Source organism: Apteryx mantelli, chromosome 1, assembly GCF_036417845.1.
Source record: "Apteryx mantelli isolate bAptMan1 chromosome 1, bAptMan1.hap1, whole genome shotgun sequence".
NCBI classification, from domain to species: Eukaryota; Metazoa; Chordata; class Aves; order Apterygiformes; family Apterygidae; genus Apteryx; species Apteryx mantelli.
In genome coordinates, this window is record NC_089978.1 from 75,175,550 (window position 1) to 75,202,715 (window position 27,166).

Sequence of the window (27,166 nt, forward strand, 5' to 3'; positions counted from 1 at the left end):
GCGGCGGCGGCGGCGGCGGCTCTCCGCAGCTGGGCGGGCGGCGCGCGCCGCGCTCCAGCTGTTGCAAAGCGCCGCAACCTCCCCCCCCGCCGCCACCCTCTCCCGGCCCCCCGGCAGGGGTCGGCCAATGAGCGCCGCGGCCGGCAGCGCCGCTGGCCAATGGCGGGGCGGGGGCGGGGGCGGGCGCTGCCGGGGCCGGCAGCGGCGTTGCCAGCGCGGGGGGCGGGAGGTGGCGCTGGGCTGCTCCGGTCCACTTCGCTCCGCTCCGCTCTCCTCCGCTCCGCCGCTCGCTCGCGCAGGGGACCCGGTGGCGGCGCGCACCGAGCCGTCCGCTCGCCCTCCATCCCGTGGCGGGGGCTCGCCTGCTTCCTTCCCCCCGGCCCGGCCCGGCCCGGCCCGCGCGTCCCCGCGGCGGAGGAGCTGCGGCGCCGCTGAGCACCCGGCGCGGCGGCGGCGGCACCATGGCGGTGGAGGAAGAGGGGCTGCGCGTTTTCCAGAGCGTCAGGATCAAAATCGGTGAGGGCGGCGGCGGGGGGGGCCGCGGCGGCCGTTGGTGCGGGGCCGGGGGCCGCCGCGGTGGCAGCCCGGCACCGCGCCGCGCGTCCGGCTGCGGAGCGCCGGCCCGGCGGCACCGGCGCCGCTAGGTCGATTTTCGTTATTCTTCTTATTATTTTTTTTAATCGTTGCTAAGCTACGTGCTAAAAGTTTGAAGGCGAGCGCGCGGTCGCCGAGTCTCAAATCTGCGTGTCGCTGGCAAAGCTGCTGTAAAACCGGGCAAAAGAAGAGAGAGGAAAAAAAAAAGGAAAAAAAGGCGGCTGTTAGGAGGAGCCCGTGCCTCAAAGCCTCGCCTCACTGAATGGGCCCGGCCGGGGCTGTTGCAGCTTGACGGTTTTTTAGAGTTTGTGCCTGCAGCTTCGTTCTTGCTGTTGGTCTAGCTCCAGACCACATTATTAGAAAGTAAGCGACAGATGTCACTGTGTAGATTAAACTCTCTAGTGCTGTTTTGACTGTGTATGATTGTAGCGAAATCCCCTGTTTCCGTAACAGAATTAAATTCGCGTTCAGAGGGAGCAGTTCGTTATTCTGGTGGCTGGGAAGTTGCAAGGAAGTGAGAAGTTTAGTGCTCGACCCCCAGTGGTGGGTACGGAGGGAGCTGGACCGGTAGCCTCTTGTTACCACTCTTGAAAAATCTCCCCTTGCCTTTTGATGCTTGTAAAAGCAACTTTGTAAGCACCAATTGTCATGTTAGATTAGGAAGAAAAAGCCTATGCGAGTTGTTGCTATTGCTTTGTTATTCCTACCTGTTGATCTTTGTGAATGGAATAAGAATAGGGTCTCAAATACAGGATGCTGCTTCTCATGTTTTGAGAAGAAAACAGCAACATTATCATACCTAAATTTGATTGACATGACTAGGACATGGGGACTCCTTTGAGCGCCAGAAAAGATCGAAGGTAATAACAGCAGCAAAAGAAGGTAATAACAGCAGCAGTCAAATCATTGACTGAAGTTAATCCTACTAGTGACTTCAGTTATCAGAGCTGTCGTTGGAGTTGAGCATTTGATTAATGCGCACTGTTGCAGTAAGACTTCTTGCCTCCCCTTTGCGTGGGTACTGAGCAGGAAAGACTGCATGCATCGCTTATACGCCGGGGCTTCGTCTCTCTCTTCTAAGCGGGAGATCTTCACTCGATGAACTGCAAGAATAACGCCAGTGCCTTAAGCAGCAGAGAGCATTGCTGCCCTCAGGTTTTCTGCTCTATTACTGCAGAGGGCGATAGTAAGTGAGTGCAAAAGCAAACTCCTTCTTTCTGTATTGGAAAGTATCTGAAGCCATATTAATCAACTTTTGTGGCAGGAGTTCATGGGGTTCTTTTTCAGAAGTTGAATACTTTTCTGTAGCTGGCTCTCTTTTGTGAAAGTCTTGTGGGAAAAGCAGAAGTGGCAGGATTGCTTTGGTTACTAATGGGTTGGGGAAGTAGTTCTAATCTAACAGGCTTTGTAAAGTAATTGATCTTGAAATCTAGAAGAAATTGTATGTGGAGGCTTGTAGACTCCCTCCAAAAAGACAGCAGTGTGTAGATGTGAAAGGTGATGGTGAGCACTGGAGGGAGAGAGAGGGACGCTACTTCTGGCAGCTATTCCCAACAGTAAAATAAAATAGCTTGTCTGTTAGCACTTCCTGTTCACTAAAATCTTGTGGACTTCTTTCTTCTCTAGTGATAGGAAGCTCTGAATCTTTTGAAGAGAGGGAAGTTATTTACCCTCTTGACTTGTTTTAATTTATCATGCTCTAGAAGTGGTCAGCCTTGAAGTCAGTTCTGTGTTTTGGAAACTTGTTCCACAACCAAATTCCAGCTAATCTCCAACTTTCAGATATTCTATGCATGATCTGGTAACACATTTCTAGGTCTGTAGCACCTCTGCTGGCAAATCATGAATGGTGGCACTGGTATAGAAGTGTGCCTTAGTATGAATCTGATGAAATGCAGGACTGATGTTTTGTAGAATTGGTGCAAACACACTGTGAGATAAGGGGAGAGTACACATGGTGACTTGTCTTTCTTAATAGAGAGGTTGGTGCAGTTTGGAGGCTTCAGGCTGTGCAGAACATCCATAGCCTAGAAATGTTTGAATACTCTAGTACTGCTATAGCAGTGTCTCATCCTGTATTTCTAAGAAGCTGAAGGTAAATGAAGGCACTTTTCCTACTGCTGGTATTACTTGTTCTTCTGGGACTGATGGGTTGAATAGAATCGGCCATATTTAGCTAGATCGGGAGTTTTATCCTAGTTCTTCTAAATGCTTCCCTGTTCTGAATAATGTTATTTTTAGTCTTTGGATTTGGCTTGTGCCATCTGTTCTCTATTGAAAATGTGAACCCTTGAGATCCTTAGGATCCCATGTTTCCCTCATTTGGTTGCACTGCCAATGATGTGCCATTTCCAAAAATGTCTCATTGAGATGCTGAAGATGTGGAGCAACAACATGAGCTCTGTCATTGTGGGTAGCAATGTTAGGAGGAGTTGTTACTGTGCCGTCTCTTGTCCAGTTTCTGGTTTCTTTTGTGGTTTGGTGAATTGAGAGAACTTGGTGCCTGACTACTTCTGCTCATGTCTATTGCAAGAAAGTAGCATACAGTTAGAAGAAGAGAGTAATTTCTGTGCGAATATGTATACTGTTCTCAAGTCTATTTGAAATTGATTTCTTTTGTCTTCCCTTTATTGAAACTGTTGTTGTCTTGTCTTTTTTTTTTCTTTTCTTAATTGAAAATTATTTTTACCGGAATTCCTTATACATAAACAAAACAATGTGTCATGTAAGACTAAACAAACACTTCCTATAAGATTGCCACTTTGAGGAAGTGTGCAGTGCTGTTATTTCCATGAGTCAGTGTTTCAGAACCTGAAAGGAAACAACATAAGGCTCTATGGCTGATGATTGGCTGGAAAAACTACAAAGAGAGTGCTTCTGCTTGACAACATGACTTGTATTCTACTGCTAATAATATTTAATAAATATATTGTTCTTGATTGCTACTTTTTTTCGCTCCTTAAATGACATTAACTGTTTAACTTAAACTTTTAACTGAAAAACTAAAGACTCATATTCAGCACTTTGGAAGGCTGTATTCTAGTTAGCAGAGAATGGCTCCCTTTGTGGCAGGATCTACTTCATGAAATTCTTTATACTTGAAAACTTAGGGAAACTGCTCATTTGTGAATTCTCACTGCAATGTAATAAGTAGTTTAGCTCTTCTTGTCCCTAAAATCCAGTACTGTTGTATCTAGGAGTCTAAGACTCTTCAGACTGCCCTAAAATTGTATTTTTCTAGCTATAGCTTGGCTTATTGTATAGATTAAGCTGTCCCATAGCTCTGGAATAATAATGGTGTGATACTGTATATTCTTGGAGTGGTGGGTTTGGGACAGGAGCGTATTGTACAGTACAAGACTATCAGAGGCCCCAATTTAATGAGTAGGACCTATTTACTTATGGTTCCATTGACCTCAGAGGTATAGTGGCCAGCTGATACACTGTGAGTGCTTACAGCAGGTTAAGACATCTTTAGACTTATAAATCTCCTTTATCATTCTTGGAAAGGACCAGGGGATTGACATTTTGTGGTTACAAGTGTTGAGTTCATAATCTAAAATGTGGGACGTCTGGCAGCATGGTGTCTCCTTAGTGCTGAATGTGATCAGAGACATGAACTTTTAACATTTTGTCCTATAAAGGCTTACTACTACCTGACTTGGGTTGGCGCTGCATTCACAACTTACCCCGATCAGAAAATAAACCTATTTTTTTGAGAACTCAAGAGTCTCTTTTACATTGCAGTGATCTAGTTGACTATTTGAGTGAGGGTTGTTGGTCTGTAGACTGTACTGTCTATTTGAGTCCAATTTACTGTGCCTTCTTTGCAAATGTGTACAGAGCTATGGGTTTGAAGATGTTGCAAAAGGAATTGAACCCTTCTTTGGGAAACTGGGAGCCGTAGGTGAAGTTAGCTAATGAGTATTTGCTTCAGTGCCAGTATACTAGTGTTTAAGCAGATTGATTGCCGAGAGAAGGTATTTGTTGTGCTTCCGCCATAAAACCTGATACGGAATAAGTGTTTGAGAGAAATACTTCTATGCATTTCTCTAAGGGTAAGGAGGAACCATCTTGTCTCTGACAAACTTAAGGCTTCTCTTAGTCTAATAATCCCAAGGTTCATCAGGGATATCCATTTTGCCTTGAGATGTCCCTTTTAATGTTGTCTGTTGGGATTTAATGCCTTGTCTTAAGTGGTTACTCATGGAAGTAAGTAAGTACAACTAAATATGCTCACTGTGTAATACTATAAGTGGATTTATCCCCATGTAAAAGAGGCATAAAGTTGTTGACCAGATATTTTTAGAATGAGAGAATTTTCCCCATATATCTAATAGAAGATGGTTATTTAGCAAATGCAAAATGTTTCTTATAAAAATGCAGATGATTTTCTAATGATTTGTTTCAAAGTTAGCAGACCAACAAGTGAAGAAAGGAAGACAAATTATTTGCATCTTACCCAGAATATATATTCAAGGTTTCACAAGATCAGTTCTGCACATTAAAAAGTTAACAAGTACAGCTTAAACTGATGCTGTGTAGGTAAAATAAAGTGGCAACAGTGTTACTGGCTGACTGCAATGCTAGAAAAACTGTTTAAGGCTTGAGTTTGCCACTAGCTGTGGAGGGTACAGAATAGGATATGTGGACTTTTCACCTTTGTTTCAAAATTTCAGACTCTGCCAACTTTGATATTTATTGTGTTCTGGTTGTTCAGTGTGCTGAATGAAAAGAGCCAGGGCCAGTGGTCTTTCAAGAATAGCAAACTGGAAGTTTGTCGTGGACTGTGAAGAACGGCCATGTTTGGAGCAAACACAGAGAGGAAACTGTTGTCTTCAAAGCATAGTCCTTCCAAGCAAGAGAAGGAAAATAATGTAGCAGGGGAAAATATGTTACTTGAGTGAACTTGGTTTTTGAAGAAATGGAGGATATTTGTATTTGGGACTGCCAGCCTAACATCAAATTATCCATAAATTAACTTGCTTTTAAGTAAAAAATGATTTATATATGAGAGCAGAAGCCAATGTAACTTGGTTTTTAGGATTCATAGAGGTGAATTCTCATGAGTGAAACAATAAACCAGATTTGCTCAGAGCTTCTAATGTCAGGAATCAAATATGGTAGATTTTTTTCCTCTTTTGGAATTAATACATTAAAAAAAAAGAAAGGTCTTCTCTAATCTCTGTCATGAGAACTAAAAGCGATTATGTTTTCTTGTCTTCAGAAGCTTGTTGAGGTGATTATCTGCTGGCCAAAGTACCAAATGCTCTTATGTGAGGACTTTATGTAAGTGCTGGATATCTTAGCTTCACTGTTTTCCAGAAGATGCTTTTGGAAACTTTTCATTGTGTTGAAATAATCTTCAGACTATTCTTTTTATTGGTGGAAAACAAATGTTCTAGTCCTTAAATTATCAGGTTAGGCAGGTCTCGATATTCACTTTGTGCTACATCTTGCTGTGTTTCTATATCTCTGTTCCGCTGGTCCTGATCTCCTTCACGTTTCACCCATTGCTTTGTTATTTTCTCCTAGGAGGTGCAGTCTAAGGCATGGCTTCATGATACACTAACCCAAATCGGTAGCTCATTGCTGCTGAAGAGGGAGGCCTTGCTTTTCCCCTTCCCTGCTCACCTTGCTCCCAGTTCTTCGCATGCCTCTACACACCTGTTGTTGACTCTGATGCTCTTCTGCTGACAAAATAATCCAATTCAATTTGCAAAGCAGGCCAAAAAAAACTGAACAACCTTTTCTTGTCAGATTTAGTTTTTTTCTGTTTTGGTGAACTGAATCTGTACACTAGAGTGAATGTCAGAGCTGTCTCTGGACAAGTATCAGGAGCTTAATGGGGGGCATGCAGAGGAGGCAACAACAGGTGCATCTCCGGCTTTCATGTCCATGAACTGACCATGTCACGAGACAGCCTGAGTCTTGCTGTGCTCTTCAGTCCACTCTCCTTCTGCAGTTCGTGTTTTCTTGATGGTGCTGTATTTGTTAGTCTCAGTACACGTGGGCTCAGTCAGCTGCTGTGGAGCACAAATGCTAAAACTGCGATGAGATCACCAAGAGGATAATCTGACAAACTGATATACATATCTCTAGGACCTTCCACCTGAGAACTGCATTCATCTCAAGCTCAGTTCTGGACCCCCTAACTGCCTATGACAGTTCAGGTGTTTTGGTTCATACTAATTGATACTGGCTTCTCTTCCCCCACCATTACTTTTCCATCATGGACACACATCTTCTAAAGCTGAGGTGTGTGATGTTGATTATCATCTTTATACCTAACCAGAAAAAAATGGTGTAAATTGTGAATAATTTTGTTGGAGCCAATAGTTACACTTCTGTGAGAGCTGAATTAAATCTTTGAGTAGCTCATGTAGCAATTGTTCTCTTGGAGAGAGAGGAAGAAGGATGAGGCTAAATCCACTTAGGGTTGTTAAGGAGCACTTAAAACCTCTAATTTTGTGACAATTCCTTTGTGGGAAAACCCTCTGCAAACTGGCGTGTTTAGAGAATAAATCTTAAAGTGCTGTTTCCCTGTGCAAGAGGAAGAAGCAGGTGAGAGAACAGAAACCCTAGAATAAACACAGAGGTTTGTTGTCTTTGAATACTAAAAATGTAAATATCAGACAGTTTTACTAGTCATAATGATTCAGACCAATAAAAGTTAAATAGCCATATATGTGGAAGAAAAATGTGTGTGCTTGTGTGCCAGTAGCCTGCTAATGCCTCTGGGGATCAAGTCACCCAAGGCATATATTAACAGTCATAAGACATAATAGGGATTGTTTTAAATGTTGTTCTTTTAAACCTTCCAGTACCAGGAGTTTATCCATTTTGTGGTTATAATCAAGGAGAAGCTTGGTATAAGCTTAGATGTAATAACAGGTTATATTTTATTAAACTGAAAAGGTTGTTACAGCCTTTCACATCCTGAACAGCTCTCACCTGCTTTTTAGCAATGTTTAATAAAACTGTGAGGTATCAGTTCTATAACAGTGTATCTGCTTGGCAGATGTCTGCTCTTTTAACAGTGTCTTTAATTTCTTCAGCATAGCGGACTGGTGACTGAATTTAGGATCCAGCTAGAAGCTTTGTTTTGGAATAAAAATAAAATAAATCCAACTTCCTTCCTCCCCCTTCCTAACCTCTACCAAGGGAAAGCAACTTCCCTGAAACTTCACATGTTGTTTTCCTCCTCTAAAATATTTTCTGGGTGAAAGTTTGGCAAAATGAGAAGATTTAAAATTATGGTGAAGTGAAAATAGGAAAAAACTTCCAGTTCTGGATTTTTTTGTGTGGATCATAGCTAAATGAAAAATACTTTAAAGATTCAGTTGAAAGTTTGAGGGCTTTGATTCCCCCCCCCCCCCGCCACCTTTTCTGTCTGAAAGGGAAAATAGTAAAGTGTATTTATATTTTTTGAGGTCTTTTTGAGGAAAGAATGAAAATGTTGAAGACTTAGAGCCTGGTCTAACTTGCTTAACTTCTAACTAACTTCTGTTAGTTAGAAATGCTGCTCTCCAGTTTCATATTACAGGGATCAGATGTCTATCTTGGTCTCCCTGGTTAGAGACTTCCATTTGCTGGTTATTCCCTCTCCCAGAGGGAGCAGGGGTGCAAAGGGAAGAGCCCTCCATTAGCTCGCCAACTGCATCTGCTTGTTCCCTACCTGCTGGGGAGCGTAACTGCGGGACTGCATTGCAAGTAGCAGAAAAGGATGGGTATGATGCAATGGTGAATCTCAGTGGTGTAGAGGAAGGAGGGTGGTTCACCTATGGGTGAAAGAATGGTAGGTTTGAGCAGGTAACATCTGATGCAATGTTTAGTATGCAATTTATTTATTTTTAATATTATTTATTTTAATATTTATTTTAATATTATTTATTTTAATATTATTTATTATTTGTTTATGCAATGTTGCATAAATGTTAATATGCTTTACTTTTTATAAACCCATAATAGGCCCTAGAGGATGGATGAAACATTAGATGAAACTGCTCAAATTAGCTATGCACAACAAATTTGAGAAAGGACTTGAAGTTCATCTGGGCAGAATACTTCTCAAATAACAGGAGGAGGGGGAATCTTCTAATGCAGGTCTGTGTTGCAGAAGAAGTAACCTCACACTTTTAGTCTTTTGCAGTGACTTTAGGAGGAAATATACTTGTCCGTTTATCATACTTGTTACTCAAAGAGATTTCAAAATCCTTTTAAAAGGAGTCTGCCTTACAAGGCCTGAGTCTGTGGTTCGGAAAAGGAACGTTGAAGACCATGGGTTACGTAGAGAGTGGAAGGGTCTTTGAACTTGCGAAGGAGTTACCTTTAGGGTTTTTATCCACTCTAGTTTTTGAATTTGTAACTGAAGGAATAAAGTTTGAGTGCCTGATGATTTATGTTCTAACATTTTACAAATTTAAATTCCCATTTGATTCCATGTTCTCTATAGCTTTCTTGAAGGTATAAAATACAAATAACTTTCATATTTTTGAAACTCATAAGCAAGGGAAATCATTCAGCTTTCCTATTCCAGGTATAGGAGAACTGGCAACTTGAAATACTTTATTTTGCAGTTGTGCTTCTATTATGGCTGTGCATACAGAGCTTTTGTATTTATAAAAGCAGCCCAGAAAAACAGATGCACTCAGACTTGGGTTTTAAACTCCTTTAAAATAGGAGAGAGGGGAAGAAGATTATTTTGACTACTGTTTCCAATTTCTTCTAAAAATATTTCTATTTTCAAATTGTTTACAGCTACTTACTTTTGTTCAAGAGCTCTAGAAGAAAATAGTTAGTGGTAGCTTTTTACAAGGCTTTAGTTGATTCTTGCTTATTTCCCAGCTGGTGTTAGAGTACATCTGGAATCTATGAAATTCCTTTCTTTGTTCCTCATTTCCTGTGTCATTCAGTGCTACAGTGCAGGGTTTTGAAAGCGATTTCTCTTGGTATCTTCTTCTAAGATATGCTTTTTTTTTAAAGCACTTGGTAACTTCTTAAAGGTAGTTATATGTTCTTTGTGTTTAACAGCATAATTGAACTGTATCATGAAACTTCTCTGATGTTTTGTTTTAATAATTCAGTGGAAAATAGTTTTGCTGATTTTTCTGGCAGTCATTCAGCTTGTAGAATTGTAGGAAGGAGGGTGGTAGAAAGAGAAGAAAAATATGCTAGATGGTATAAAAGCTCCCTTAATCTCTCTCTCCAGTCCTGGAACAATCAGTAGTTTGTGATACAAAATTAGATCTATTTTGCAGGAGATGCAGAGTGTGACTTCTTAGGCTTGTTTTTAGATTCTGGTTTGAAAAGCTGGTGACCGCTGCAGAACACGTGAACACAACCTTGGAAAACTGAGCTTTGAGAGTATGACAAAACTTGAGAGCGGTGTGGATCTAAGAACAAAAACAATCCATCCCCCAAACCAGCAGATGCAGTAGGGTAAATTGAATTGTGGGGGAAACCCAGTACTGACTGAAAAGGAGAGGGAATATAGTGGTCTAACAGAATTGCTCTTATTTTTGGCAACATTGTGTTTCGTTTTACCAGCAAAACACCCGATAAAAATTGAGTTTTTATGTATACTCACATCCTGAAATTATATGAGTAGCTTGTCCAAGTTTTCCAGAAAAAATGGAAGTTCATAGTCCAGTGGTTGGTTCTTCTGTTGTCATCTGCCAACTGTGAATGCTGCTTCTGAGATTGGAGCTTTGTTCCTTAGATGATATCTGTAGTCATGAAAGCTCTTTAGTGGTGCAATGCAGGTTCAAAAGCTTCTTCACAAAATGCCTGCTATTAAGATGTGGTTTGCATTATGAGCACTTTGTCCTCTTTGTAAATGCACAAGCTGTTTTCCCTTCCCTTTTGAGTTGTATAACATCTCTGCGATGGACGGCAGCAGTTCTCATGGAGAACCTTATATTAGGGAAGTATTTATCTCATTTTTATCTGCCTCTTTTAATGCAATTTAGTAGGTAGAAACAAGGAATGCTATTGCTGTGAGACCTGTCAGTTCTCTACAGATCAGATTTTGAGATCTGCTGACTCCAGTAGCTTTTCTATCTTCTCTTGATTTTTTTTTTTTTTAACATCCCTAATGGCAACAGTGCATCACTGATTACATTAAAAGGCTTTTAAATATGTGTAGTTTTATATTTATGCCATGTATTTGTAAGGAAACCAAAGGAAGTGCTTTCCATACCACAAGGTATGGAAAAATAGTGAAAGAACCATAAAACTCCAGTGCTTGTCTGAAATCTGCCTCTTAGCAGAGCATGTGGTTGTGGTATGAGATAGCACACCACATTTTTCATATTTCTCAGGTCTTCTGCAGTTGTGTAAAAGTAACTGATGCTCAGTGTGGCTGAGAATTGGCTAAAGGCAAAGTTACTTTGTTCTGTAGATGATTATTGTTGCTTATAGGCTGTATTATGCTCTGTTTCAGGGAGGCAGTAAATGCGCTAAAATGCACCTTTAAATGCATCTGATCTGTTCAAGTCAGAAAAGAGCTGTGCTTCCCTAAGTCTTAGCACTGACTGTCAGTAAGGTCCTTGTCTTGATCTATCCAAATTCTCAGTAGCCTAGACCTAGTCTGGTCCTGGAGACCTCCTTCAGACCATGTCTCTCCCTGCAGCACTGGGCCCTTGACTCTAACCTACTTTTCTACCTGAGATCAGGAGGAGTTGCATTTTGCCTCCATGAACACAGTGGCTAAGTTCTGACTTCTATGTAAGTAGTCCCCAGTAGATAAGCAGAAGGACCCATCAGCTGTTTCTGCGAACTTTGTGATCTGTTCTCCTTTCAAAATTTGAAGTGGCATTTCCTAGTGTACATACTGGTGTTTGGGAGCTTGGCTAATGTTGCATAATACTCAAATACAAGGTCATTAAGATATTCTAAGAAACACATTTTTGCTCTATTAGCATCTCTTGGCCCAAATGTAAGGTGAGCTGACAACCACCACCTTTGTGTGTGTGTGTGTGTGTGTGTATATATACACACACACATATATATACATACACACATATGTATTAGTTTTACCCTGTGTTTGTAGACTATGTTCTAAGTAGTTAGTTTTGCTTCCCAATGCCAGCCAGCTGCCCTTGGGCAATTTTGCTTGACCAGTTTAAACACCTGAGTTCCCACTGAGAGTGTAGGCCAGTGTTTGCACAATACTTTGGAGCAGGACCTCCAGGGAATTGCTGCAGAACAGGCTCAGACTATGAGCGCTTTAGAGTTGATGATGGAGAAAGAGACCTAGAGCAGTGGTCACAAATCCACCCCTGACTAAAGCTAGGGGAACTGTTGATGCCTCTTTCCTCTCATGTTGATGTGTAGAGTCAGATTGGGGTGGTGACTGTGGTGAACTTCAGGAAATTGGAGTTGTATGTAGGGTTGGAAGGAATTGGATTACAGAATAGTGTAAGTGGTATACTTACCCTTGCCCCATCCCCCTGTGGATTTTTATTTTTTAGATCTATTTAGCAAAATTGCTTGAGAGAAAAAGCTATTTTTTTATTCCGACTGATACTGCATACTGTTGGTCTGTTTTTGAGTAGTGAGGCAGAAATTTTTGACAGGCAATAAAAATGCCTGGGGGAATTTAGGATATTGAGATAGAGCAAAATAATTTAAGTAAAAAGAAGCTCTAACAAGCTGATAATTAGTGTGTTTTGACACCTGCTTCTACAACTATGTTCCAGAAAGTTGTGGGTTTGAAAGTTAAAAAAAAAAAAAAAAAAAAAATTAACTGAATGACTATTTTAATGTTAACTTCAATTTTGAATGCCATGGTAACCGATCTCTTTAATAGCTTAGTGGGAGTTGTTGTATAAGCTGTTATTATGAGAGTTTCCTGGTACACCTGCAAGTTTTTGATATGCCGGTGCCCTGCTTTTGGTAATGGGAATTAGTAATCTAGTCTTTCATATAATGTAAAATTTGTACTTTTGGGCAGGAAAAATCTTCATTCTCTAGAGTACAGATATAACTTTCCTGTGCAAAGCAAACTCCTGGCATTGGAGAGTACTTTTTTTTTTCTCTACTTTTTTTTTTTTTCTTTCCTCCTTGTTCCATGAAATCTTCCTACTCAGGTATAATTGAATGATGTTAAACTCTGTGTCCGTTTTTGCACTGTGGCCGTTTGATTTTTGTTGCTGAATCAGAAGTACTAAATGCTTGTAAGGTGGGATCCCTACTTCAGCAGTACCATGCACTGCTTTGGGGAGCCCATAGGAGCAAGTACTGTACTTAATAGACCATCCACAATGGCAAAATGAAATAGGGTCATGTATGAACATCTCATCGAAATAAGGGCTTATATAGCTGCAAATTAGCGCCAGGCTACAGGGACACCAAAACCCCTCCTATAGTGCATGGGGATGACTAGGTGCTTCAGAATATGAGCCAAACACTGCTTGTGTGGTGATCTGCCTGGAGGAAATGCTGAACACTGGGTTACATTTGATCTCTTGCTGCTCTCCTGAGCTCCCTCGTGTGAGGCTGGGGAGGGAGCTTCCATCCGCCCCTTCAGAGCACAGTGTCAGTCACAAGGCAGGATCCTGCAGTTCTTTTTTAAAGATGCGGATTTGGGTCCCTTCATGCTTTCAGAAGAGGCAATGGTGGTGATGTATCTGTGCTTTTGTGGTGTCCTAAGTAAAGCCTTTGGCAGTCTTCAGTCCTATGACCAAATGCTAATACAGTGTCTTCTAGGGTATCAGGCAGCCTGAGGTAGGATTTGGGCTATTTGTGTTAGGGCAACTTGGACTTGTACAGAAGCAAAGCAAAATGGAGCATTCTAGCTCAGCACAGATGTCATGTGCATTTATTTAGTATTTCTTTCTATCATTGTTTTGGGCATGGATATATGTTTTTCACGATCCATTTTTTTTTTGGTGTCTTGCCCTATGAATCATTTTCCCCCAAAGCTAGAAATCATATAGGGAATGAGACAGGGCATGGCAGGGAGAGAAGAGTCTTATGGTGAGCACAGCTAGAAAATAGCACAAGAAGTCCATGCTGTTCTTCTACCGCAGACGTCCCTTAAGAGGCTAAGCAAGTATGTTGGTGTTGGTGAGTAGCCCCTGCCAAAATATTTGTCACTTCCCTGCCCCAGCTTCATACACTTGAAACTGGCTGTGCTGGAGCACTGTGTTCATAGCTGCTGCCAGAGTAGGGTATGGGAAGGGTGAGCTGTAGCCTAACCATTGTGTGTTAGATTTTTGCTTTGCAGTATTACTTGTTTGTTGAATAATAATTTTCTTTGGAGAACATGAGATTAATGCTCAACGAGGCCTGCATACAGAGAGGATGAAGATGATGACAGTATAAGGCTTCAAAATATGATTTTGAGCCAGTGGGTTGGCAGACATTAAAGTAAAATTTTTGTCCAGGACCAAAACAGGTCATTATGAAGAGTATGCTCAGGTATTTCTTTGAGGAGTGGAGCATCTGGTAGCTGTTTATGGAGGATAATGTGAATTCTGTCCCAGGGCTATGATCCAGAACTTCTGGGGAAAGAAAGAAGGAGGCTGAGGCTTTTTTTTTTTTTTTTTTTTTTTAAAGTAGCTCCAGAAAAGAAGATGCTGCTGTGAATTTTCTGTGAAATTAGTAGGGCCTCTAAAAGATCTTTAAGTTATGCTCACACTTCAGAATCAAATCAGGGATTTATAGGCTTAGCCATAGACAGTGTGATTGTATTGCTGTTGACTTGTACTCTTCAGATAATCCAGATTGGATAGTTCAGTCCCAAACCTTCAAGACGTTAAACCATAACAGTTTGACCTGGCCCACTTAGTTCATTTTACAGTCTTTTCAGCTGTGATTTTTTTTATCAGTTCATTAATTGCCTAATTAACCTTAACGATAAATGGGTTCTTAAACTAATTATTTGAAAGCCTGATTTAGGAAAGACATTGAAACACGTAGCTTCTGTTCTGCTGATATGACAGCCTGTATACTTGTCTCATTGTGACAATATGATATCAGACATAGTAACCTTCATTCAAGTTCCTGACAGCTTATGGGCATGCCTGGAACCAATATGTAGAAGGGATTTTGTGTTGTCTACTCCTGGATCTGCTAAACACTGGTGAGCTTCCAAAGTTGAACAGTCAAAATTGAGGGGTATCACCATGAGGGTTGTCCATTGGAACCTTAATCTGATCTCCTTGTGGACATGAAATTCATGTCGCTACTGGAATAAATACTTTAAAAAAAAAGAACATACTGTGTTTCTTTCCATCCATGGGATGAATGGTACTTGCTTAATGAGCAGTTGGTCTATATTCTGTTCCTATAATGTGAAATGTGTCTTCCCACACGTTTATTTTGTTCAAAACCTACTCTGACAACAGTGTTGTTTTTTGTTTTTGTTTTTTGTTGTTTTGGTTTTTTTAAACTGTGTTCCTTAGCATACAATGGAATTCTTTATAAGCGTCAGCTTACTTTTCTGCCTTTTGTGAGGATAGGGTGACCCTCTTAAGTGGGAGACAGTGTAGGGAGATGGTATCTACAAGTCATGGTGTCCAATTGGAGGCTAGTTCCAGATTTTCGCGTTGCTTTTTGTCTTCTCCCTCACCACTCCCCAAGCCAGAGTCCAACATCATACACTCACAATACAGCTTGCTTTGACTTTGGCATTGTGAATGCTTAATGTTTCTGCAAATCAAAGTTGATGTTTGAATTTAAGTTCTTTAGGAAGAAAAGATTGCAAAATAGGTCATAGCCCTCTAAAAAGCTTTGAGTGAGTTGTCAGGAACTGGAAGGGGATCCTGTAGGAGAGACAAGGGTCTGGATAGTGGGCCTGGGACACCACCCTTGCACTGTGACACTCGTCTCTCTTCTTGCTTACCTCATTCACTATGCACCTTCTCGCTGCAGAGAAAAGGGGCAAATGAGTCTCCCTGTTACTCCCCTGTGATAGGATTGACCTGCTTTGGGTAAGCGGTGTGCAGGGTGGTGATGGAGCCCATTTGGGGAAGGGTTGGTGGAGGACAAAGAAGATCCTGTTTCTCTGCCTGGCCGAGTCTTGTTTCCTTCCTTTTAGGATCTTGTTCTTGTCAATCTGCATTTGAGTCAAATGCCTTCTGCCTCCTCCTGGATACAGTAGGGCTCTTGCAGTGAAAATCCTGCCTGGCATATTCAGTACTGAGAAATTGAAATGCAATGTAGGAACAAATAGCTCTCACAAGGGTCAAAAAATACGCTGACTCCTGATTGATTGATTGATTTTTAATTGTTTAAGTCCCAATTCTAAAGCCTGTTACTTATTTTTGACATCTACAGGACAAACTGACTTCTCCTGAAACAACTTAGCTGTTTTAGCTGAAACACTTGAGGGGAATAGAAAGCATTTAGTAGAAAACAGTTTTAGAGACTACTCAGGTCTGCACAATAGAGACCAAGGAAGAAGCCGTTGTTAAGAAACTGGTACTAAATTGTTTGTTGCTTTCCCTTCTCTTCCCCCTGCATACCCATGTTACCAGTATTTGTTTAGACTCTTCCAATTCTTGTGCAGGGGTTAACACCATTTTCCTCCTTTCTGTAAGCTGGTGGTAATGGAATTTTTAGCATTGCACTGCCATGTAAAGGTCCCAGTCAAGGTTTAGAGCCCTGTTTCATGGGAGTGTGCAACATATACTGCATACTATAGCTGCTTGGAGTCTAAACAAGGTAGTGAAGCTTGCTGTAGCCTTCTTAATAATAAATCTGTCTTTGTATTCTAGCTGCTTACCTTTCTGAAGAGCTGCTGGTCACTCAAGTTTCAAATACAACCTTTTGCTTAGCCTTGGCCAGTGTTCAAGATAGCAATGAAGAAATACTTAAATACTGCTGTGATCCTTGTAACCTTAGTAACAGAACCCCCAGTGCCCTGTTGGTGTAGGGAGGTGTTGTATACTAATACTGAGAGCAGAGCTAAATGCGTATGGGATGAATGTAATGTGGCTCTGCTAATCCATGAGGCCATCCCATCCTACTTGCCGTGGAGCAGTAAGAGTAGGCTGCTTGGTAGGGGAAGGTGAGCTGGAAGCTGAGTGTGACAGCAAGGCAGGTAGAGCAGTGATCTCCCCAATAAGCGAGCAGTCCAACAGTACCCAAACGAGAAGAGCAGAGCAGATGTATGGTAGTAACTCAGATCAGCCAAGAGGCCAGTGATTGCCGGACGAGTCTGTAGTGATGAGGTAGGTTCAAGGTCAAGCCAGGAAATGAGATCAGCAGGTCGGGGTCAGGATCATCAAGGTAAATGGCCAGGCACAGACAAACCTGCAGCATAGCTCTGGTAAGGACCGAGGGTGAGGGTCTGAGCTGAAATGCAGCTCCTAAGTGAAGGAAGGGGCCCTGTGAGGCTTCTCCCAGCACTTTCTCACACAGTTCTTATCCCAGGAGTCTGATCCAATGTTACACAGCTGCACTGTATCACAGCTGGCCTTGTGCTAAGGCATTTGAACCCTGGGGTGGAGGCTGTGCTTGGGGCTCTGGCACCACTGATGATGTCTCAGAAAGGCCTTGTCTGGGCTAGTGTTTCTGTCATAAAACTCTCTACAGTTCCTAATCCTGGTGGTAGCCATGGTGGGAATCCTAAAGGGAGGAAAAGGAAAGTGCAGATGCAGTAACACAATGTATGGCTGCATGTTCTGTAACACTAACTGTGGCAATAAAACGCATCCTGTATGCTAGGGGAGCCAACCTTCACTTGTGCTTCTTGAAGTCACTGTGATCATGCTGGAAGGTGAGTATTTGAACAACTCTTTGTGGATAGGAAGGCGTGCGTGGGAGGCACTAGATATGTAGTTATTGCTACAGTATGTAACAGTGATTCTTAATTGGACTGCTGGAATGGAGAGAAATTAAGATCTCCTGAAGCTTCTATAACCTTTTTCAGCTGTGTTTTGTCCCTTTATTCATCCATATATTTTGGCTAATATGTAGCTTTCATTCTGTGACATATTTTTAGTGATTTATTCTTCTTCCCTTTTTCTGTGGTTTGAAAACAGTGTCCAACTTTATGAAGTTTCTGGTGCATGTTCTTATTTCTCTCCAGGCTGTGACAAGTCTGCTCTTAGATCATGTCAGCACTATTCTGTTGAACAGCAAAAAAGCACTATTAGTGTAATGTTTCCTTGTCTCCTTTCTCTCTTCTCCCCCCTCCATCCCCGACAGAAATTAACAACGATTTTTGTGGCCTTTTCTCTGATATTTCAATGGGAGCAGTACTGAAGGAGCTTTTTACAGGCAGAAGGGTGGAGTGTAAGTTCTCTGTGGTGCTCTAAAAATTAGCTTCTAAGCTCAACCAGTAGGTCTCCCTTAAGAATTGGAGTCAGATGAAAGGGATCTGTTTACATCTGAGTTTTCTGCTCCTTTGAAAGTGGCTCAGAAAAGCAATATTTGCAATGTGTTGCTCCCACAGAAAGAAAAGTAATGACCAGTGTTTTAGAGAGAGGCATGCAGTGCCTCATCCTTCCTCTTAAATTCCCCCTGCTGAAAAGAGATAGAAGAAGCAGTTATCAGCGTGAATTTTTTTAGTAAAACAAATGATAACTCATGCAAAATGTTTTGAATTGCATATCATGGAAAATTCAAAATACTGGAGAAACTATTAAATGCATCTGAGGTTTGTTCTGCATAAACTGCTCAGAGATTTTTATCCTTAATTAAGATACACATAAAGTCTGCGCTGTGTGTTTGGTGGTTTCTTGCTGCAGAACAGCAAGCGTTCCCTACATTTAAGGGTATCTTGCTTGAGTGAGAGCAGGGAGATGACAGGGAATCAAGTTAAGCAAAGATGTAAGGAGTCAGAGCAGTTAGAAATAAAAACAAAAGAATTCCACAGTCGCCATAAAAACTTTTCACAATTGTAATGTAAAGCATGTGGGAGAGGATCTCACTAAAGCAAGAAGCAAAGAGAGCTCATTAGAAGTATACAATAAGTTATTGAACATTGCTTTATAGAGTGGCTCTACTGTTAGTAAAGGAGTTTTATAAGAGCTCTTTCACTTATGTGTAGTGTTGATTCTGGCACTGTATGAATTAGATGAGATTAGATATTCCTCCTTTGAGTTGAAGGGTACAGCAAGGAGGTAGAAGTGGAGAAAGTTGAAAGGACATGCTTATATGGTTAAGTGGCTTTTTCCTCCCTGCCGAGAAGACCACAAACTATTCAGTAGGCATCTTCTGTTGGGTGGGAGCTGTTTGTAGTTTGCACCTCTTGATGATAACAAGTGGGGGAACTTCATTTTAGATAACCTATGTGATGGAGGTAATTGCCATAAAGCTTTTTTAATGGAGAACTGTCTGGATGGGGAGAGAAACTTGTTTGTAAATGGGTGTCCTGCTCTTTCCTGCAAATATAGTATAACAGGTTAAAGCTCAATTATGTAATTGGATTCCTCTGCAGATTTATTTTAGGTGGGTGGTTATTTTGCAGTTCTCAGTTGTAGATGTGCCCCATCTCTTTCTGTTGAACATAAGTTTCTCTGACAGCATTTATTACCTCTGATTCCTGAGGAAAACAAAGCCAGTTATATTCTTAAAAATAGAAATGCGGGTTCTGGTCTACACAACAGACTTGGATAAATGTGTTTACATCTACTTTGATGCCTTCAGAAGAAGGGAACAAACTAAAAGGAAAGGTACCATTTAAACTGGTCTGGATGTGGGACTGATATAGGGAATGGAAATCTCAACACCACTTGAGTTTTGTGGTTGATGAGAGAGTACTGATTTGTGGGTGTTTTTTTCTCTGTAATGTGCATGTGTCAACTTTGCTTAGCCATGTCAGCAGGAGTTACGCAACTTGGCTGGAAAGGCAGACTGTCGGACAGAGGATATCCCATGAATGTGAGAAAAAAGCTTGTGGATGGTAAATGCCAATGCAAGAGTTAATTTAATACCCACTTTCCATAAATAGAGGAAGCTTGTTCATATAGTCACAGCTAGAGAATGTATGAGCGTGTCTGAGACTTCACTGTCTTACCTGAGATCACAAATGCACTGGATAAAGTGCCTGTCAGGTTGCAAAATCTGATCCTCTTCTATCCTTGGACTGGAGGTCAGAAAGACAAAATGATATGGGAAGAAACATCTTTGTTTCCATAATTCTCTTCACTGTTTGGATTTTTAATACTCCAAACAATTTCACTGGATCCTGTTCAAGATACTTAACTTTTTTTTATGATCTAGTGTAGCAATTAAAGATTAGCACCATAAGAGGTTAGATTATTATAGAAAAGAAAAATTCTATTCTGTAACTCAGATGAAGCTGTATCCAAAAACAGTGGAATAAGTACTGTCAGAAACAAAGTTAAAATTGTTAAAATGTTAGTCGAACAGAACTTCAAGAATTTAAAGTTGCTTCAAAGTTGTGAGTAAGGCTTAAATAAATTAACGAATCTGGAGAACAGTATTTCAGGATATGTAGTTCTACAGACCAAAAGCTCTGCAGTTTTCAGGTGTACTGTGTACAAATTACTACAGTTAAACATTATGTGTGGAAGAATCAGAGGAGCCATAGCTTGGGTTATGCTATCAATGATTTGGTTGAGGTTTTCCAGAGGCTAGTTCAGGGCTATCTCCATTTCTTAATTGTCTAGCTGTCTGGCACAGTTTTTGTTTTTGTTTTTAAGAGATGAATAGGTGCACACGTGCACCTAGCATGTTTTCTTTCAAACCAATTTAACTGTCACTGTAAAGCTGTCATCTAACTGCTCTGATTATTTAATTCCTGGTTGTTTAAAAATAGGGATAGAATAGGCAGCGTGAGGCTTTTATCTGGCTTGTTAAGGGAGTAGCTCTCTGCAGACCTTCAGTGAGGTTTAAAAAGGTGTTTGGATTGGCAGATTGCATTTCGTTTGTAAAATGAATTCCTCTGCCTGGAGAAAGAGATGAAAGTTGGTAGTTCTTCAGTGTATGCCAAAATGAGTAAGTACTTCCAGGGAATGATCTGTCTAGAAAAATGGTGAAGTGTAGCTTTGTTTTCTTTACTAATCTAAATGTGATTCTAATAGATATTAGCAGAACCTGAAACTTGGGCAGGCAATACAGGGGCCAGCTGTGTACCATACTTCAACCCTCTGCACTGTTTAAAGAAAGATAAACTCTTGACTTACCCTGAACTTTGTGTTTCCTTGAATTATGTAGCCGGAAGCATAGCTTGCATTCTTGTCCAAAATTTTTTGCCCTACTCTTCATTGGTCCTGTAGAGGGAACAACCAGTCAAGTATTTACTAGTCTGTCAAGAAATAACGCTATTTTGGTAGGAATCTTTAAACTTTTAAATGACTATTTCAACATGCAGTAACTCATTGATGTATGGTCTTCCTCAACCTATATTTAAAATGTATTAGTGATGCATTTATCTTTTTTTCATTTCTGCTCTTAAGTGTATGGAATGTGCATGAAATACAGTTGATAGGCTGCCAGACTGACACAAGTAAAATTCCATAGTTATGTTCACAAGGACAATTAGTGTGACTTTAAATGGTTTTCCTGTCATTTCCCATCCTTATGAATCTTGATTGAAGTTGCTAATGAATATTAAAAAAGCAGCTATATTCTCCACACCCATAATTATGCTATTTTCTTAATGCTCTCAGACTTCTTATGTGTTTGGGAGAGGTGATAACCTGTTCTCAGTGTTTTTGTAAGAAATTTATAGCAACAGCTTTGTGATCTAGTGTTCTATGCAACTTGCAATTTTTTAATGCAATTTGGTGTATTCTTTGTTCTGCCCTTGTTTTTAATACATTAATTATGCTATCAAGCTGTTATATATTCTACTGACAAAATAACATTTGGTACCATTTTTTTTTACTATTCCATTTTGGGATGCATGAGTGGAAGAAATCCTACAGAAGTGTCATGTTTTAGAGTTAATTTTTAAAAATTATCTAGTTCTTGTTATGTTGCCATCTGTTTTCCTCTAGCCTGAAGAGGAAACAGCTGTTGTGAACGAACTCCAGATAGTATTTTTAATAAAGCCTAAGAGGTCTGCTTACCTTCAGTTTGCATGTCTATCAGTGTGAATAAATGCTTCATTTAGGGGGAAAATGCTGTTTTACGGTAGAACTGTAACCAAGAGAGCTTGGTACCCTATTGATTCAGCTATGAATCCTCCATATATATAGCTAGAATATAGCTAGAGACATCTTTATTAATAGGGCACACTTGCTGTAACTGTCTATTTCATATAAAGGGGGTGTTACCTGCTGCTGCTGCCCTCCCATTGAAAGTGGTTGTAAGGCAGTTTAGGGAGTTGATGGAGTTGCTGATCCATTGTAAAACTAACTTGCAGCCCCATCCATGCCGAGCTTCAGCTTCCTCATCAGAGGCAATAGCTAGCTATATCTAACCCATGGGAAAGCACTGGAGATGGAGAGCCAGTAGTGCAGCCTCTTCAGGTGACAGAGTGCAGTTGTCTTGGATTAGGTGCAACATGTGCACAGAGAAGCTTATAGAAAATATCATTTTGGAGAAAATATTTAATTCTCAGATCTAGGTTGGAGAATAAACATAAAGGTCCCAGTCAGTGTTTAGACTGTCACTTTGGTAGTAGGGTATGGACACACCTGATGTGACAGGCAGACGATTCCCTTGTGGGTTTCTTGATTGTATTTTAGACTTGGTTTTGGTAAGGAGTGAGGGACCTCATGAAAGGGATGCTGTAAAACATAAGCTTGAATCAAGACAGTGATTCAGCTGAGTTAAAAGGAAGGATAAATGAAAGTAGACAAGTTCACTGTCAAAGAAAGCCTTGAAGAAGAAATTTGATAGTAAATAAATTTATCTGAGCTCGAGCATTGGAGTATGGACAAGATTTGGTTCTGCTTTAAATAAAAGGCACTGAAGGAACCCCATCTATCAAAATCAAAGGAAAATATGTTGTTAGATCTGGAAACCTTTGCAGAATGAATAGATATTTGAAGTAAAAGGGTGGCTCGACAATAAAGGGAGTGAAGGAGACTGCCTGGCAAAGAGCCTTAAGTCAGGTAATGTAGAATTGAGATAAGAATGACCAACGATTGAACTGGACTGTCGTAAGTAGAGTGGCTTCTCATTTTTGTGTAACCAGAACAGATTAGAGGCTTTGCCGCTTTTGAGTGAGTCTTTAGATGATGGCATTACACAACAATGCTAATAAGGGCAGCATTAGAAAGTCTGCCCATAGTTAAGGTAATTTTGAGACTGTACCCTCAGGTTTCTACCAAGAGTATGCCTTCCATAAATCTGTTTGAAATGTGTATCTAATACCAGACAGTTGCATGAGCTCTTTAAGTTCTGTCCTATTTACTTTCCCTGTTCCCTCTTCTCATGGGCCAGAACAGATGTCTGCACTGTGAATCAATTGGGAACCTCTCCTGTGTTAAAGCCAACGGAGGTAAAAGTTTTGTTTTGACCTGATCTGTTTCCTAAAATGTGTTCATGTAGCATGTGAACATTTTGTGATGGCACCATGTGGGGAAAAATGGGCAATGAGCAGTCAGCTGGCTTATAGTGGTTTCAAGTAGCTGTGAAACTACAGTGTTACTGAAACCAGCAAGGAAATCACTACTGCATACTTAAAACACTTAATCTTTTTTTTTTTTTTTGGTCATTTGGAACAGGATGAGTGTGTTGGAATTCAAGAAAGTAAGAGGACACCAACTCACAATATACTTCATATTAAAAATTGGGTGTAATACTTGCCTCTGAGCTTCCCTGCCAAATTTATGCTGTTAAATAGTGTTTGTTGCCTTTCTGTGGAGGAATACCCTATATGCCAAAACCATGCTATTGCACAAACCTGTATCTGACTTTCAAAGGAGAGAAGCTAAAATTATTTCCTTGAGCGTTTTCATAGGTATTAAGCAAAAAAATAGTGACCCAAAATGCTGCCACCTAAGTAGATAACTGTTTTTAAGACTGTTATTTCTGCTTATCTTTGTAGGCAATTTCTTTGGTCAAATAGCAAACTTGGATTTATTTTCCCACTTGTCAGGTTTACCCACTGCTTTACTTCTGAGTTTGAAATGGGAGTACTTTAATTTCAGAACAAGTTAGACCTGGAACTAAGAAACAACCTGTTTCATTTGCCAAAGTCCTCAGTAGTCAAGTAACTCAAGAGATGTGCAAAAGTCAAAACAAATGTTTTCCTGTCCCAAAGATTCTTAATGTTCAGATTCAAAAATGGCTTGTCTTCTGGGAAGGTAGTGTCTTGCTGAAGATCTAAGAAATCTGTAGCTGGCAGCAATGGGATAGTTATGGGGTGGCTATTTGGGGTGTAACAGTGCTGGAGTATGTAGAGATGACCTTATACTTTGGTGGACACTACTCTTGGGCTTCTCTCTGTGTTATCTGTGCTCCTGGTCTGTGTGCCTCCCTTCTTACCTCTGTGCCCATTTCCTCACGGTTTCTCTGCTCCTGTATTTTGGTGCAATGTACCTCAGGCAGCCTCCCATGCATGGTGTCCTTCCTATCAAAGTGATTTCTATCATGATGCAATTTTTGCCAGTTTGCTTTCAAAGTAATATGGTACCTCTTTTGTACCTGAATTGGTGCTCTTTCTGCAATAAAGCCTTTGGGAGCCATTTTCTCTCTTGTGAGTGGCAGTGCTGCTAGGAGTACGTACTGCTAACAAGAAGGTATTTCCTTTCTTGGTTAGGGAGAACTATATTCCTGCCTCACCTTTTTCGTTAAAAGGGCCAGATGCTTTCTGTCTCCTCTTACTCTGTGTTGGTACATCCTGGTTTATATTCCATTTTCCCCCTGTGTGCTGTTAAATAGGTAGGCAGAGTGCTTCTGAGGCCAAGAAGAATAATGATCTTTACTTGCTGCACAACGGAGGGTTCGTCAGGCTGCCTTAGCTTTGCTGGCCTCCTTGTAGCTAGCCCTCACATACAGTTTCTGCAACACCTCATGCGGTTGCATTAGCAAATGCTGCATGCAATACTTAATGCAGTCTTTCATCTGAGGAACTGAAGTTGCATTTTGAACATTAAATGTTACAGAGGGAGGTAGTTCAAGCACAGAAGTTAGCTGTCTGACTTAGTATGTCCAAACACAGATGGAAGTCTGTGGCAGAACTGGGACGGAATCCAGATCTTCAACCAGAGGAGCTAACTTCTTGCATGGGAATACAAGCGTCTTGCATGGAATAGCTCTGCTATATAGTACTGCTTCGTAAAAACAAATGGGAGAGTTTTTGAAACTATATGGACATGAGTAGGGGGTTATTTGAAGCCAAATAGCTTTTCATTCTTGGTGAATGTTTTTTCTAAAGAAGCATTAGTCTTACTGACTACAGCATGCACACGGATTTGCTTGTATCTAGAGTCTCTAACTTATCTTCTACCCTAAATGGGAAAAATGGCATCTTTTTATCCAGCAAATAGCCTTTGAAAATGCATGCCCATTTACATTCTTTAAGTTTTGCAGCTGGTTACTGTAAATGTCAGTGAGATGCTTTCTCACTGTGACAGTGAAAGTGTGTGATATAATCCAGAAATCAACTTCACCTTACACGTGATTTTCAGAAGTGTTCCCTAACTCCTGTCTGCTATTCTTTTTAAGTGGTGAGTTTGCACAGGGGTTTCAGGAGTTTATTTAAAGACGAGAGGGTGTTGCACTGGTCTAGCTTGGCCCATAGATTTTTATTGACAGTGGGTGCATGAGGTACCATAGCTTCACTTGACCCTCTGAATAAATGTGAATGGCTTCTTGCTTTTCACTTTTAAATTTGTGATAAAGCTAGTACATGCTATACAACAAAAATGTGATGTGCATTGTATCACTTCTGTTGAGTCCTGAAAAATGAAATATAAGCTGATGTGTGTGGGTAGCTTTTAGGACTGTTTGCCCACTTGATTTGTTTTGTAAACTGATGAGGATGGAGTTGCCCCAGGTTTTGTGCATCTTGGGTTTTTGGTGACGGAATAGTTGGAGCACATCAGTGTGGATCCAAAGCTGTGAGTTCAAGCTGCCCTGTGTGCGTCATCCTTGCTGGTCAGTGGGCTAAGGAACGAGCTTGGCTGCAGGGCTAGCTATGACTGCGTGTCATTAAAGCAAGCCTTTGTCACTAACTAGCTTTGCCAGCCTTATTGCTAAGCTGGAGCTTGGTTTGGAAAAATTTTCAGTACAGGGCTTTCCCCTTTCTCCCCTTTCTCCCCTTTAACACTTAAATATATATTTTGTACTGCATTATCTTTGGGAGTGCTATGTCTGTCCTGTATCCTTTACTTGCCCTCTGTTTTTACAGCTTAATACTGCCATTTGATGTATGAACATTTGTGCAGCCTTAAGCATTTCAAGGCAGAAAATGCCTTCTGCATTTTGCAGCTCCCAACTACAGTTGGCCTTTGCTACTGAAGCAAAGTCAGAATGGATTTCTACTGTGTTTTATGGTTTTATCAAACTAAATGTGTTTATAGATTTCTGCATATGTGTTTCAGAGCAGTTTCTGGTTGTTCCTTCTGTACATGTTTCTGAATTCCCTGGCTTCTGTACGCGTAAATGGGTTCTGCTTTGTCACTAGTAATAAGTATGCAAAATGCTTAACATGTCCAAAATTTTTCACAGACAGTAAGTGTTGTTCACCCCTTCTTCTACAGCTGATATGATTAACTTCTAAACTGAAACTAGAAGGATAAAGAAAACTAACATCTATTGAGTTTTAGTATATTAACAATTTTTGCACAGCTTTGAAAAAGAAAGTAGGTCACTTTTTAAATACTCTGCTTTATCCTTTGCATGAAAAAAAACAGCTGGATTGCAGACATTTCATGGAACATTATAAATTTCCCTGTAAATATGAATTTTAATCATGCAAGCATTTAGAGAAATTAGATGGGGAAAAACTATTTTTGGCTTAGATGTTTCTTCAGAATCTAAACTGCTTATACCAGTGATGTGTTTCGGGTGCACACAGTTACATTAAGTAACTGCTGAACCCCATGGTTTTGATCACTATTTCTGTAATAAATGAATACACTCAGTTCTGCCTCTTCTTGCTTGTTTTTCTACGCTGTTGTACCCACATAACCTATATTCAGCCCTGAGGAGGGAAGAAGTAAACATTTTTTTCCTCTTCTCAATGTGAAGCCGTTGTTACTGAAGCTGGATAAGCTAGCATTTGGTTCTCATCACATTGCCTGCACAATGCGGTGAGTCATTCTTTCTTGGTTAGGCTTGTTCCTCAGACCAAGATTCATGTGATGTTCCCTCTCGCGGGGAGATCAGATTAGTCACTGTTTGAAATCTTGTTTGAAAAATAAATTGCACTACAGGTTGATGCCTTACTTACCATTTATTTATTTATTTTCCTTCATCTGCCTGATGTTTGAGTTCAGCAGCATCATTATACTGAAAAATGTGTTTTAGTCACGGTAACGGACACATTCTTGGAGTCCCACTAAAACGAATGTATTAAATTGAGGAGTTTTTTGGTGCTAGCAAGGGATCAGCTGTAAGACAGGTGAATTTATAGTACATAAGAGTTTCCTAAAATACATCTAGCTTAAACTTGAACTTCATTCATTACTCTCTTAAGGAGAACAAAAACTACACTATGATTGTGGCAGTGGCTGGAGCTTTGTGAAACATT

General features: G+C 40.6%; 1 protein-coding gene across 4 annotated transcripts in view; it reads left to right on the top strand.

Annotated features, from left to right (window-relative positions):
• Positions 1 to 419: 419 nt before the first annotated feature.
• RASA3 (RAS p21 protein activator 3) overlaps positions 420 to 27,166 on the top strand; it is a 138,268-nt gene continuing 111,521 nt past the window's right edge. For all 4 annotated transcript variants that reach the window (XR_010883994.1, XM_067295465.1, XM_067295471.1 and 1 more), the window contains exon 1: positions 420 to 516. Coding sequence is in view for 3 of the 4 variants with exons in the window: in XM_067295465.1 (XP_067151566.1) it covers positions 462 to 516 (55 nt within the window). In the remaining variant the exon portion in view is untranslated. The remainder of the gene's footprint in view (positions 517 to 27,166) is intronic.